General features: G+C 31.8%; 1 protein-coding gene across 5 annotated transcripts in view; it reads right to left on the reverse strand.

The window, feature by feature from the left end:
- The window catches only part of LOC131853831 (uncharacterized), a 48470-nt gene that overhangs the window by 19002 nt on the left and 13730 nt on the right, over nucleotides 1-15738 (reverse strand). For 4 of the 5 annotated variants that reach the window (XM_059204888.1, XM_059204886.1, XM_059204887.1 and 1 more), the window contains exons 1-2: nucleotides 9757-9907; nucleotides 1536-1660 (exon numbers count right to left, since the gene is read on the reverse strand). In XM_059204888.1, the coding sequence (XP_059060871.1) occupies nucleotides 1536-1602 (67 nt within the window). In that variant the 5' untranslated portion in view covers nucleotides 1603-1660; nucleotides 9757-9907. Of the gene's footprint in view, nucleotides 1-1535; nucleotides 1661-9756; nucleotides 9908-13734; nucleotides 13815-15738 lie in introns of those variants that run through there. The other variant, XM_059204884.1, reaches the window with a different exon arrangement.

Genomic DNA, 15738 nt, shown 5'->3' on the forward strand with positions numbered 1-15738 from the left:
GTGCGAATGTACCTTAGAGTGTTGACTATATGTAATTATTTTAATTAAACAAAACCGACAAAAATACTTTTACCCATACTAATATTATAAATTCGATAATGTGTTTCTCTGTCTGTTTGTTACCTTTTCACAGCTAAACGACTGGCGGTACTTGATGAAATTTAATACGAAAATTGCGAACGAATGAAAGACGAATTTATGCTATCTTTTATATCAAACAAAATCGCGGGAACCAGCTTTTATATAATAAATTACACACTGAACTCAGATAAAATAATCACTTTTAATAAAACCGCTTGTAGATAGGTATAGAGTTCATTGCAATTACACTAAACTTTCACAACCGGATCCCCGAAATTAGGCTACCATTTCGATACACATTAACTAATACACAAATGAAAGTGTGTCATGGTATGGCATATTTTTTTGTAATAGATGAAGATGAATCTGAAGGACGAAATTATGCGAATTTAAATATTATTACAGTGGTTTTTATTTTCATAAAAACTCTAATGAAAATCGAACAATGAACATAAAGTCAGTGATGGCCTACTGAGGCCCCAATTTTAACACTAAATCACTAATAGAATACTATATCCACGACAACCTCGATGTTCTAAAGGTTTAGCGCCTTACTTCCGATGGTTGCGGGTTCGATTCCTCGCGCGGCACAAACATTTGTAATCATGAGTATGATTGTTTGTATCAGTCTGGGTAATTTCTATATACAACATGTATGTATTTACGAAAAATAAAGGTTTGGTATCTGTTATCTGGTAACCATAACACATGATTTAGCTAGCTTAACTTGGGTCTAGATGGCGCTGTGTGTATTGTCCAGAGATTATTATTATTATTATATCCGTTACTGGTCTATTCTTATAGACATAATAGATACAAAAAACATTATTATATTAATGACTACGACAATTGTATATGCAGATGAGATAGTTAGTGAGATATGCAGGTTCATTGTTGGTAAAGTGAAGGCATTATTGTATTTAGGTATATCAGTATTATCAAGCCCTTATTAGAGATAGGTAGTCGTTATGTAGATACGTATAGATAGTAAGTGTCTACTAATTACATTATTTATCATCGTATATTGTTAATAGTTTATGATCGACGTTCGTATAATAAAAAATAAAACACAAAACCTCACAAAAAAACATAAGTGCATTTTTTATCGTCCCATGACGCCAGTAGGTGTGTTGCTATTTATTCATGCGTTGACTTTCAGGAGCCCTAATGCTAGGGCGTTATTCCTCCTTTGCCTGCAATTTCACTGCCTTATCTCCATCCATCAAACCGAAAAATAGCTTACAAAACAAACTGCTCAGCTGTTGAAATAGGTTAGCGAAAAAAGGTCAAAAATTCTACTTCGGAACATTGAAATCGAATAGCCTATGAATTAAAATATATCATATCCGTTTTCTATTTGTTTCCAATTGTGACTAGTATAAAACACAAAAGTACAGTCGAATAGAGACTCCATTAAGTTTTGAAGACAATAGAATTCAAATTCAGAGTCATACCATTGGCCATTGTTAACATAGTGAGCGCAGTGAAGGCGTGCATGACGCTCGCCCCCCGCGGCTTCATCTTCCGAGTTGCTAGCTTCTGATGCAGGCGATGCGTCACCGATCACACATATGGTCACCTGAATAAAACATTTTACTTTTTTTATACAATTGGATTAACAAATAAGCTTACGGTAGACCTAACGAAAAGTGATACCAATTGCCTATAAACACGAACAACGCCATGGGTATCACGTCAGCACCATGGCACCGTTTGATGTCGTTTCGAAGAACTAAGATATACTGCCTCTGTACTGTACCCTGTAATTTCTCTACCCATATCAGCCGAAACAGAGCAATCCGCTTAGCTCTGAAATGAGCGAACTTGACGAAGAAACGTGATTATGGTATATTGTCTTGTCCAATATTCAAAATTCAAATATCACATAGATATAACAAACAAGTCAATAATTTTTTAACCCTGTTAAAAGTCATAACCTTTTATATGGCAGTGTAGGATGTATCACTAATGGGTACATATAGACCCACAATTATCACATTGATTTACTAAATGTTCGGTCTGTTGCACTATATGAATATGTTTGGAAGCGCGGCGAATATCGGGAGCAAGGTTACATCTGACTAATATTATATACCATTTATGTTATTAACAAGGTATTTCATTCATCCTTGTAACCTTCAGCTTAGCAAATTACTCGTGGTTGTGGTAGTAATTGCCCACATTTCGAAGGTCCTCACTGACAGGATTGAATGACATGATCTCTTTAGTTGTAACATGCCTGTTTTCGTATAACTTATATTACATATACATGCATTAATTTTTATAATTGTATTTTTATCTATAGAACCTACCATAAATATTCATATAAATAGTTTATTCGTTAAGTATTAGATGTAGATAGTAGTACTGCCTTTAGTAGTGCCTGCATAGTAGAACTGCCTTTCGACAATTTAAGTAAAGCTATATAGGTACCACATAAATACGATCATACTATTGAAAACCTATTTTTTTTAAATCGTTAAAAACTTTATTATTTTTGTCTTATAGGTAATTCAATATTATATAATTCTTATAATAATGTAGATATCATATTCATTACGAATTAGAAAATAACATAGATAAATATATATATATGTCATTTTTTTTTTTAATATTTGGGTCAAATTCTTAAAGCAAGAATGTATATAATTGGATTAATATATGTATTTATCAAAATTAGATTTGTTCTAGAGTACCCTAAGTAATCATTAGGATTTATGACCAATATGTTGTAATACAATTATATTAATGATCACATCGATTATTAACAAATTAATATTAGTTTAAGATATGTACTTAATTACATTTCACAAATATTCCCAGTAGGTAGGTAGGTACTACACCTCTATAAATAGCTAAAACTAATTGCATGTCGAACTAATATTTATATGATGTTATGGAGTCAAATTAACCTTATTGTTACAATAATATTCATATAACAAAACCTGGTATGCTTCAAGTACCCAGATAACTGCTATAACAGTACTAGGGGCTATTGATACTGCGGACATTATTGAAATGTATCCAATTCAGTCATCGATACCGTTAGTTCACGCAGACAAATAGAATGCAATCAATTAATGTTTTGTTAATGCATTTATACAAGAATTTATTGTACATCTGCATATATAAATATGTGACACATAACGTTAAGGTCATCGACATCTGAAAATCATTAAAGACATTAATATGTGGTTAAATTAAAATTGTTTAGTTACCACATCTGTCACATATTTGTAAGCCTATAGGCTATATTCGAAATATGGCAATATGGTTATTTCTATTAATAATTTTTTCTATTAATAATTATTATACGAATCAGGTATGAATCCATATTGATATTTTTTTTATTGAATAATAATGGCGCACTCGCTAGCGCTAACGATTTATGGAGTTCCAGTGGAAGATCACATGACGAGCATGAGGTCCTGTCAGTTAGCTCATAATGACAAAGTAATAAGGAATTTATCACGAAGATCTCCTTGCAAGCTATAGGGTCATCAGTCTACATTACTGACAATCCCCTTTCTCCCCTCCATACTGATATTATAATTGCGAAAATGTATGTTTATTACCTTTTTATGACTAAACTGCGACTTCAACTGTTTTTTCTTAAGATAAAAGATAGCCCAAATCCGTTCTCATAATAGAATCTATTTTCACGTCCAATTTCAGTAAAGTTACAGTAGTTTAGACATCATAAAGGTAACAAAGCGACAAACAGACAGACGGAGACACTTTCGCATTTATAATATTAATATATGGTTTGTCATAGGTAGCATAAAGATGGACCTTCTATCCATCAAAGCACAGATTAAAGTGTGGATCAAATTTCGAATAAATCCTATTTTATTACTTATCCATAAAGTAGAGATTCCTAAAGTCGCCACCGGAAGAGGAAACGAGTCTCAAGCGCAGAGTACATAGCTACATTACCTATTATTACCTGCCATATACATAGAAGAGTTTATACAGTTTTACAATATATTCTATACATAGTTCTATAAATAGGGGCTAAAGTGTTTTGTTGTTCACATTACTTTATATTAATTGGTTAATTAATTAATGTAAGTGGGCACCCGCTTACGTACATTTAGCTATCATTTTCCCTCACTTGTTATGACTAGGAGATTAAATATACAGACATACATGCACAGACACATAAATAAGGTCAAACGTAATTAAGATTGTACCTATTAGAAAAATAAGTTCGCAAAACCCAACTGCATAGGTAATGAACAGAACACGAATCAACATGACAAAGAGTACGAAGGCCCGGTCTATGAAAATTTTGGCGTTTCCAAAAATTGTGCCGATGGAAAGCGGATGCTCGCTTCCGGCCCATTGTGCCCGAGCGATGTCCTCGTCCAAGTAATTCCACTGAATGACGTATCAACCAAATTTTGGTACAGTTATCTTTAGCGTGAAATCGCTGTCTGGTTGATTCGCAAATTTTTAACCCATACTTAGTTACTTACTAGTAGTGATGTATGTAAGAGATTGCACCAGATATATAAATTTACGAAAGGTATTACATATTACTTATTACTTCTTTTATTTTTCTAATATTTTCGATTATATATTGACATTTGCAATTTTTATGTACGTTTTTTATTACAAGGTATAAAAAGAATATAGGTACTAAGACTGTACAATGTCTATTGCTTAGATACTTAAGTACGATAATTACACATATTACATATATAGACTTGATCTACATACAAGTTTATATATACTGATTGGTAATTAAGTAGACACCTGTAAACAATGCGTCATCTTTCACAGTAAGGTTAAATACTATATTTATATATGTGTCTTCTGATGACACATGACTATCCCCTGAAAACGTGATATGTTAGGTTGGACTGGATACTGAACACGATATATTAATTTTATAATTATAATTCAGTAACTTTAGATAGACCTCCAAAGAACCTACGAGTAGGTATCTGTAATATACTTAAGAATTGTAAAGGTGTCACTTAATATCTAAGCTCTTATAGTTCTAATTTCCGGGTATCATCAAGTTCATATACGATAATATTCGTTTTTAGATGTACTTTTTTATCTTATTATACTTTATGTTAACCTTAATTAAAAACAAGTCTAAGGTTGCTGACTGAAATATTGCTTTGAACAGGAGTTATCTAAGGTAAAAATTGCTGGGTAGCTACTACTTACCTAAAAGTTTATTTAATAATGACATACTTATTTACAATTATAAGATACTATTAACTGAGAGATAACAACTTTTATATAATTCCGTATTTCTTGTTTTTCGTACTATAAACAATATGAACATAAATATAGTAATATATTACTAATTGGTAAAACTACGAGTATGCTACCGGTGTATGGTGTAAATCCTAATATTTTATATGCGAAAGTGAATAAATTTGTTTGTAACTTGCAGCAATTGAGATGGAAAAGTACGACTATTTGCTATAGTTATCATCGTAGTTACGTAGATGAAGTTGCGGGCAGAAGCTAGCCACAATGAAGTTACGAAGGCTATTCAAGCAGTTATACAAGTTACAAATAATCACAATATTATTGCATAAGTATATAAGAGTTATTATAATAAAAATACAGTGTAAGTTAAAATTTATTGATCGCATCTCCTTAATATGAAAGAGTACAATGCGGAAACAGGCAGTTCATCACACAAACAAGACTTTTCATTACGTCCGTTCACGCATGACGTAATAGTGTGAAAACTGTGTACAGCTATTGAAGATACGTGGGATCGGCTAGGATGGGCTCGTGGGAAAGGGCCAAAACCTATAACCCATTTTAAATTGAAATTTACAACGTTGCAACATAGTAAGGTACATACTGAATTGGTGAACTGTAAAAATCTATACACTAGAAATAAATCACACTAATTGAAAACAGTGTAATTTTCACTAAATTAGCTGGACTTCCATAAAATATGATTATGAACTAACTCTGTCTGTATGTTATGTTTTTATAACAAATACAATATATATATACAAAATGTAAACGTAATACTATAGTATTGTCTCCCAGTCAAACTTTGGGAAAACCCACACCCATATCTACTGATATTTTAAATGAGAAAATGTGGCTATTACCTTTTCCCAACTAAACACCTAAACAGGTCCTAATTTTATTTTAAATAAAGACAGATTGCACTACGGGTACTGAAATAGAAAAAAGCAAGCATCATAGGCACGTTTTATTTCTAAAAATATTTCTAAAGGGTGCAATAGAGGATGAAAGTTAATGCTGACAAACTTGAGGGTTTTTAAATAATTTAACTGTATTTTAAATAGTTTTTTATAACAGAACAAATACAGTTTATAGTAACTTGTTCCAAACTTAATTTAAATAACATTAAAATATCTACACGCAGGTATATGATATATACATACGTTGATAGGCATTCGATGGTGACAGAAATAATTACTATAATGTGTATTGTAGTGAGAACACTGTCCTCGTTGTTAGCATGACATCCCATACAAATACAGTCAACTAAGTGGATTTTTAGCTATGTCCGCAATGTCATCCACATGAGATTTTTTCATTGTATCTAGACTAGCGAAGATATTGAATTCTAATATTAATAGTTATTAAAGTTAGTTCGAAGTTTTCGAATCGAACAATATCCGTACTAATATAATATTTTTTAACTGTTCGTTACCTTTTCCATTAAACAGTTGAACAGATCTTAATGATTGACGTGAAAATAGATTGTATTCGTCATCATAATCATCAGCTCACTGTAGTTAACTGCGGAACATAGTCTTCTCCCAAGGCACGACACTGCGTACGATCTTCAACCTTTCTTTCTTCTAGTTATTACCCGCAATCCTATGTATATTCCACATAGCTGCGGGGCGTCCTACACTATGTTTGCCAATTCGCGGTCTCCGCTCTAGAACACGCCTACTCCTCTAGATTCTACTACGGGAATTGTATTGAGAATGGACACCTATCATCCCTCATACTCTAAGTCTAATAATATGGGATTTTTATATCATATAATGTAAAATACTTTGAAATAAAAATATTTACAAGATAATCATATTACAATAGATTTTTGTCTTAAAGCAATATGACTATATTACTATATTGCTTTAAGACAAAAATCTCGAAAATCGACAATGTCGCATGTGATCTTAATATGATACTGCAGCAATCAAGATGTTACTAATATTTTTTTTAATTTAAGGAACTAGAATTTGTTAACAACGACATGTTATATAATAATTTGAAAATTGAGCTAAATCAACTGATATTGTATTGTGGTTAACTTTAAAATTTGCTAGATTTAATCCCGTATTATTTTCATACGTCGCGAATAATGCTTATATTTTTTATTATTTTTACAGTTCTTTAAAACAATGTGGAAATATAATATAATATTTATTTCATAGAGTCTTATCGGCCTCATATCGGTGTAGAGTATCTAATCATTAGAATGAATGCAATAAACAATAATTAGATTTTAATCAATAACAAAAAAGTCAGAAAGAACACTTGTCCATGCATATAATTGCACCCAGAGTTATTATTTTGACAAAAGATTATTCACATTTATCAGAAGCACAATATATTTTTTAATACAATTGTGTGCTGAAATAACTTTAAAATATTTCAAACGATTGGAAGTTAATTTATTACTCAATTAGTTATGCAATATCTTGAAACACATAAAATGTTATTTCATTATTCTGTAATTTCTATACCGTTTCTATTTTTTCTTTCGTTTCTTTACTATACTAAAACTTATTTTCTCCCTTTTTTTCCGACTACTCTAATGCTGTTGGCCGCAGCTGGCCTTTACAGCTTCACCGGACGATAGGGGGTATGTACTCGCCCCCTATGGTCCGGTGAAGCTCCAAACCCGCGGAAGGACTTATGGAGCAGCTGAAGGCCAAGTCTCGCCTGACGGACACGACTTTAGTCTGAGGACACCGCTAGAGGTTCGAACGTCGGCTCAGGCCGTCGTAAATTCGATACCCGTTTGAATTGAGAGGTAAAGTTTGTTTGTTCGGGTTATTATCAGATATTACTATTTCGATTTTTTAATTCTTCCAGTGTCAGATAGCCCATATAACATCGCGTTACGGTCTATATAGCGAGGTTGCAATGAAATAAGTTGCAAAAAGTGGATAAGCTAGTAATTAATAAATTTAGTTTAAACCGAATTATTTTACAGTTAATGATATCGGTGTATAAAAGAAGATAAAAATATAAATAGCATTAATATTTAAAACTTGAATTAAATATAAAAGATGGAAAGATTACGTATTTATGCATTTGAGTTAGTAATTCTAAATACTTAATAACTTATTTATCATAAAATAAAACCGCTAAACTTTGATGAATTTAGCGTTTTACCTAAATTTATCAAAGTTATAACAGAACTAGGAACATTCCCGGGTTAGAAGTACCAACTATGTTTAATATAAGGATAGTGTAGATAATTTAAGTAAGCTAAATGAATTCTGAAAAGATAAGATTCAGCCAATGTTACATAACAAAAACCGCTTAGAGAATAGTATACATATGTAATGTTTTGTGTAGGAAATGTGTGTGTTTTATATATACAAAAAAATAGATTTCCCTCTTTTGACGCGTAATTATATTCGAAAAATTGTGGCGCCAAGTGTACGCACGTGTAATGCACGCTCGTTGCATAATGCAGTCACACAACGGTGCACCGGCTCCGCCCTACCGTATCGTTAAATGATATACTTATCAATAGAAAGCCACTAAATACCATCGCAAACAATTAAGAAGTACATAACATAGATAGGAAACAGCCTGCTCAATCTAACTGAAGACGCTAACAAATAAAAAAGTTGTAATAAATGTATCCATTCCATCAGTAAGTACAATAAATGCTAAAGTTAAAAGTAACTCTATATTTAAACTCATAAAGTTAAATTTGCATATTTATTTATATGTTACAATTTATAGGCGAAGAAGGCATTCTTAGTAATAGTAACCTTAGTTATATTGTTAACAATAGAAACGTCGTTAATTAGGTACCATATTAATTGAAACCTGATGGCTTTCAATTAATCGCAATTTACGTAGAAAAAATGTAAGAAAACCTTTGAATCTATTATGTACTCAGTCAGTCCGTCTCAATCATTACATGAAACGGATACCAGACCACTGCCACAAAACTCGTAGTGACTTTTAGAGAAACGGACCTTTACTGGGAGATCTATGCTAAAAAACTTAAAGCTTTAGGTTCACAATATACAATTGGTGTTATTTTTTATATTTCAGCCATTATGCAAGACATCCTATCCCAAAATGACCACAAGAACACGAAACTATTAACACGCGGCAAAAGTTGCGATAGACAGCTAGTAAGTATTGTATATTGTATAAATCAATTGTCTATAAGTTAAATCTACTGTATACATTTGACCATATTCGATAATGGATGTTTATAATAAAAAACCAAATTAACGAGTAGTAGTACACAGCAGTCTTTATTTGTTCTCTTCTATTATTACATTTTATTATTGAATATGTACACATTTGTAAACAAAACTATGTATCATTTGTCATAATGATAATACTCATGTATATATACTATAACAAATGAAATATAGCAGGCCCGTAAGTAATATTAAAACTGGATACAAGTACCGCCCAACGTAACAAAGGGCGTGTCTGGTCACTTACTTGAGCTTTCCTCGTAAGGCGGTCTGCTACGAAACACCGTAGAGAAATCGTAGCACGCAGTCACTACTTGCTAATAAAACACCCAGCAAGTCCACGCACTTCTAGAGATCACACAGGATTATAGTTCACAGTACTGGAAGCGAGAACACATGCGAACCACTGGACAGTCAAAACCAAATAGTGGACATATCTACACCATAATTCAGTTAAATCACGTTCAGAGGGGGACGACAATGGGAGAGCATCGATGTGAGCAAATCACACCATCGCTACGCATCGCTAATTTTCCATAGCATGTTTACCGACGTCGGTGACCCAACGAAAATCATTACACTTTATGAAATACCTATTCTTTTTGTGCCATCAACTAAAGAGAGATTGAGAACATATTTTGTCAACCAGTATATTTAGGCAAAGACGAAAGTCACTGTAGGCAAATTCAAGACAATGTATTGATTTCTCCATAGTTACGTAAATGTGCATTAAATAAACAACGATTTAGAGTTATTTCTTAGACAGATCTTGAGTTCTTTTCTCTTATATTATATCTTAAAAATATTAAATTCATGCATCCTGTGACCCTATGTTATTCGCTTTTCCGGAAACAACGGACAATGGCGTCGCGTCGCGTCGCGTCGACTCCCGCGCACAGCTTCAACCCACGCCCGCCATATTGTATTGTGATTATCATCACTAATGAATTAATTATAAGGTATATAATTTGTGTTACACCATGACCTTGGGCCCGGTTACCTACGGTCAACACATAACTCATAATCGCTGATTCCAAATGAAGATTACAGGTCGTAATGTCGGTTCAGAGGATTTGCTAAATAGATTTTTAGCACAATACCTATAACAGGAGGTGGATCTTCCGTTTTGTTCAACTTATCAATCAGGACATCTGATCATGTCGGATAATCGTATTCTCATGGTCTTATTATGTAGCTTATTTGCTCTAAGTATATAGTATATTATATAGTACATTAACTTAAATTGTATTACTTTAAATTAAGTTGTTCACTTCTTTGTTTTTTTTTGTTCTATTCTGAATAGTTAAGTATTTTAAGAATAATTATTTTAATAAATAAATAAAGTCCAATAAATTAAACAATAAATAAGGAAATTAATAGAATATTATTCGGGTATAGTAAGACAGATATGTACATAACTACTAACATCATGTCTAAAGATTTAGAGGATTACGTTGTCTGACATATGAATAAGACCTATGCTACTATTTATCATATTTATAGATAGGAACTGACCTATGTAGTGAAGTTTATTATGTACAAACTAATAGATAAGAAGCATAGGCGAATCATTTTACGTCAATTACATATATGATATATCATACTTTGTGCTAAATGCAGTATTATTCAACTTATTGTAAATTTAGTAATGACATATTGTAATTTAAATAACGTAAATTAAATATTGTAATGGGTGAAAACTGTGATTGGTACAGGTTATGCTGTAAATAATATAAATGACGTAGTGGAGTAACTTCAAACAGTCATGTTCGCTATAAAGTTCAAACTTGTGGCAGCGTGGTGGGCCGGGTCGATGTGCTCCCTATAATATGGTTGAGTGCAATGATGGCTGACTCATCCGTCATACTCGTGAACGGGTGCTGCTTGTGTGGACTGGTCTATTCAGGTTTGCGAACACTGATTAGATATTTTACAAAAATAAAAAAAAATACTAGCCGAGTTTCTTGTCAGTTCTTCTCATCTCGAAATCATTCCGAACTGACGGTAGATTGGACATATCATAAAAGTCTGTAATCTACAGGAATAAAGATAATTTGAATTTGAATTGAATTCAGTGAAAAACATATTTTATTGCGTAAAAATACATAATCCACCTAAATAACAAAATATTTTCATACATGTGCAAGACTGAATAATATTTGTACAACTGTATAAATATGTTTATCGTATAATGTACATAACAATAATTATTATTATACATGTGTAGGTACATGTATAATAATAATTATTGTTATGTTTAATATCAGGTTTTGTAAAAATAGTACAATCTGTTTTCTCCTCTTACTAATATTATAAACGCAAAAGTTTGTAAATATAACAGCAACAACTACTGAAAATTGGGCAAAACATAATAATAAAAGTAAAGTAATTGTGATGCAGACAAAGTTGCGCCGGTCAGCTAGTGAATAATAATTAAGCTTTTTAACTGTCAGGTTAGGTACGTTTTCTTTAAATATTGCGCATGTTAAATATGCATACAGATTAAGTGACAGACACTTGTTTTTGTCAGAAATAATAAACGAAAATAATTGAAATAAAAATATTTTTATTTTTGTTGTTTTCGTTTTATATATTATAAAAATAGAAAACTTTATAAATCACAATCCTAAAGCTTAGCAAAGAACACGAACAAAATACCTAAAAGTTATAAATATGTACAATAAAGATTAAATATAATTCAATATCGCTGATCGCTATCGCTTATAATACTATACTCTACTGAAGCTAAATCAGATTCGTAATACAAGTAAATAAATGTTTACCGCAAAAGGTTTTTAGGTTAGATAGGAAATTGTACAACAAGTAGTGGAACCTAAATATAGACTTGATATAATTGTATCTAATTTATTTATTATATGTAGGCGATAACAAGTAAATAGTTTACTACTTAGTCAGTACAGTGACATTATTGACAGCTCAAAACACATTACATTTTACCAATATATTATTATGGAAGCAAGATACAATAATATTTACATATTGCTCGTGAAGTCGTGAGTGTATCTATTTGCGCTTATTGCATTCGATGTAAAGCCATTACGTGTATAATTTGCTTATTGTTAGATAATATTGTTTTACACAAAAATATAAATATAATAAAAGAAAAAGATGATAATCTCAGGGACAATTCACAAAGCGCCATCTTTTTCGTACATACATATTATACATACAAATCATAGAATACCACCTAGACCGATACAAACAATCATACTTATGAATATAAATGTTTATGCCGTGCGAGAATTCGAACCCGCGACTATCGGAAGTAAGGCGGTGTGCTAAACCACTAGACCACCGAGACCGTTAATATAAATGTTTGTATTATATGGGGAATCACCCTACAACCAAAGGGATATAAAAGAAGTAGGTATGCTAAACCATCGACTTCGTTAAATATAGTAATTCTTTCATATCATTATGCTTATTGCAAAAGACATGCTGCGCCTATAGTCCACAATATATTTGTTACAAAATTCTCAGATCTCTTTAAGTCATATGATTTGATGAGATTTTAATGAAGACTAAACTAACGATATCTTAATTAATGGACTTTATAATTACACTACCTAATTAAACTAAGCATTTCAACAAAAATTCAAAAGTTGTGATACTGATGAACATTTGTAATTCTGACAGCATAACAAAATTTTAACTATAAACATCTTCAATGATTCCACGGTGAGAGAGATAGGAGTTCAAAACATGTCATAAAATAACAATTTTCAATATCTTTATATATTATAATTACATGTCACGTTGTTTGTCCGCGATAGACTCCTAACCTACTGAACCAATTGCAAAATTGATTTGCAAATTGTGTTCAATTTGATCCAACTTGAAGGATAGCTTACATCTCAATTTATTGTGGCAATATTATTTTATTCAAGAAACTTAGCCAGAGCGACGCGTGGCCGGTCTGTTAGTACAGGATATATCTTAAACATTTCCAATCGATTGCATTACAATTACGGGCTACATTGGAGCCACGACATTCCTAATACGATTTTTTTATGTAAGAGTTAACCCTCGGCAATAAACTTCTAAGTATAATATAAATAAATAATAGCCCATTCATCACATTCCTATTGATTCTCAATTTCCTTTATTAAGATGTACTGCAATAGTATTAATAATAGAAAATCTACCCAGGGAGAAATGTAGATGTACCGACAGCAGATGTGAAAACAAAAAATGGCGTATTTACCATATTAGTTACACGTTTGGCACGCTTTCTAAGGTCGAACGTGTCCTTGAAGTGACTGTGGGCCGAGATTTGTAGTCGACCTGTAACAAGAAAAATTAAAATATCTGTTAATAAAAATACTGATCGAAGGGTGCATTTGTATGTTGTCATATTCACCTGTATACCTCTTTATTCATCTTTAGATAATATAAAATGAAGTCGCTTCCACTGTCTGTTCGCTTAGATCTTTTCAACTACGCAACGAATTTGAATGTTTTTAGCAATAGATAGAATAATTCAAACAAATATTATATATTAATAAATGATAGCTTGTGCGTAGATAGACACGTTCGTCGTAGTCACTGCCCTCTTCACATGGAATATACGCGAAGGCAACATGGTCAGAGTAAATTATAGATATTATAATAATCATTTGATGATTTTTACCCGCAAAGATATATTAGAGTAATATTACTTTTTGCCATCTTTGCTCGACGTTTGTGTTATGGGTACTAACAATATAGATAAGACACAAAAATGTAGCACATAATATGCTTTAAAAGTACCCAGACTAATAGAAAAGATCATGAATACAAATGTATCATAATAGGAATAGAACCCACGACCATCCAAAGTAAAACAATTTGATACTTGTACACCGCTAGATCACCGAGGCCGTCTATAAACGTGAGCGGTTTATATTTTGTGTTCTTGAAGGAACATTAATTTTATGCAATGAATGCAGTAGCGCATTGCAATTGTTCAAATATGTGTGCGTTTGCAACCCTGAAGACGAGGATATCAAGCACCAGACCTTACTCAGGACGAAACGGTACAATATTAGCAGCCTCGGTTTAGCACATCGTCTTATTTCCGATCGCAGTTTTAATTCTCATGCGGTACAAATATTTTTATTCATGGTTTGTTTTGAACTAAGACATTAGTAAACAGTAGGTATTAGAGACTACGTCCACTCATATACGAACAATATAATGTATGGTTGCACGATGATACACAATATGCATTACCTAAGTACAGATTTAGTAATTAAAGTTGTAATTATGAGGAATTAAATAATTAAAACGAAGCATAGAAACGGTTACCGTGTTCTATATATACTTTTATAAGGTTTACTAAGTATGTCACAAACGGACTGAAAATGAGCATGGTTACATAACCATGACTGTTTCATACTTACATAAGTATCACATCTTAAAATACAAAAGCAAATATTGATATGCTGATGTTCGTCACTTGTTTCTATTTATACATACTAATTTTTAAAACTAATATTTCTTAGGTTAAATAAAAACCACATAGAAGATTGACTTTAATTACCTAAAAAACCAGAACATAGATCGTTAGAATTTTTGTATGTCTATGTCTCAGAAACGGCTCAACTGATTTGGCTGCCATTTTTACTAAGTATTGTGGTAACCTTGGCTTAAAATATTGTTTTTGTTTTATTTCAATTGGTTACAAACAAAAAAGTTTACTGGTACGCAGTCGCGGGCTAAATGAATAGCACATAATAGTGAACATAAAATAAACAAGCAGTAGGTACATATTACCAGTGGCACTCAATGAGGAAGTAGCCATTATTATTGCTAAAAGTTGCATATAGATGGCGTGATTGGTATCGATGGAATTCTTCATAGTTTTGCAAACGTTTTAAAAAACAAAAATGTGTTTTCAAAAATGTTTAATGTTTTTAGCAAAAGTTATATATAATGTTAAAATGAAATAATGCTTTTAGAAAAGTAATTTTCATATATTTACTCATTTTGTTATTTTCCAGTACTTAATTACACTTTAAGCAGTGCTAATATGGGGCTCAATGTTTTCAAAATGCTTTCATAGATGGCATTGTCGTCATTTGTATCGGCCAATTAAATGTCTTTTTTATATTTTCCAATAATAAGCACTTAATATATTATTATAAATTAAACATATAAAAATTTTTTAATAAATTAAAAATAGCCGAACAAGCAAGTAATAATATATATATTTATGTATGAAGTGTTG

This window comes from Achroia grisella, unplaced genomic scaffold (assembly GCF_030625045.1).
Source record: "Achroia grisella isolate CSIRO2021 unplaced genomic scaffold, CSIRO_AGI_Agris_v1 utg906, whole genome shotgun sequence".
Lineage (NCBI taxonomy): Eukaryota > Metazoa > Arthropoda > Insecta > Lepidoptera > Pyralidae > Achroia > Achroia grisella.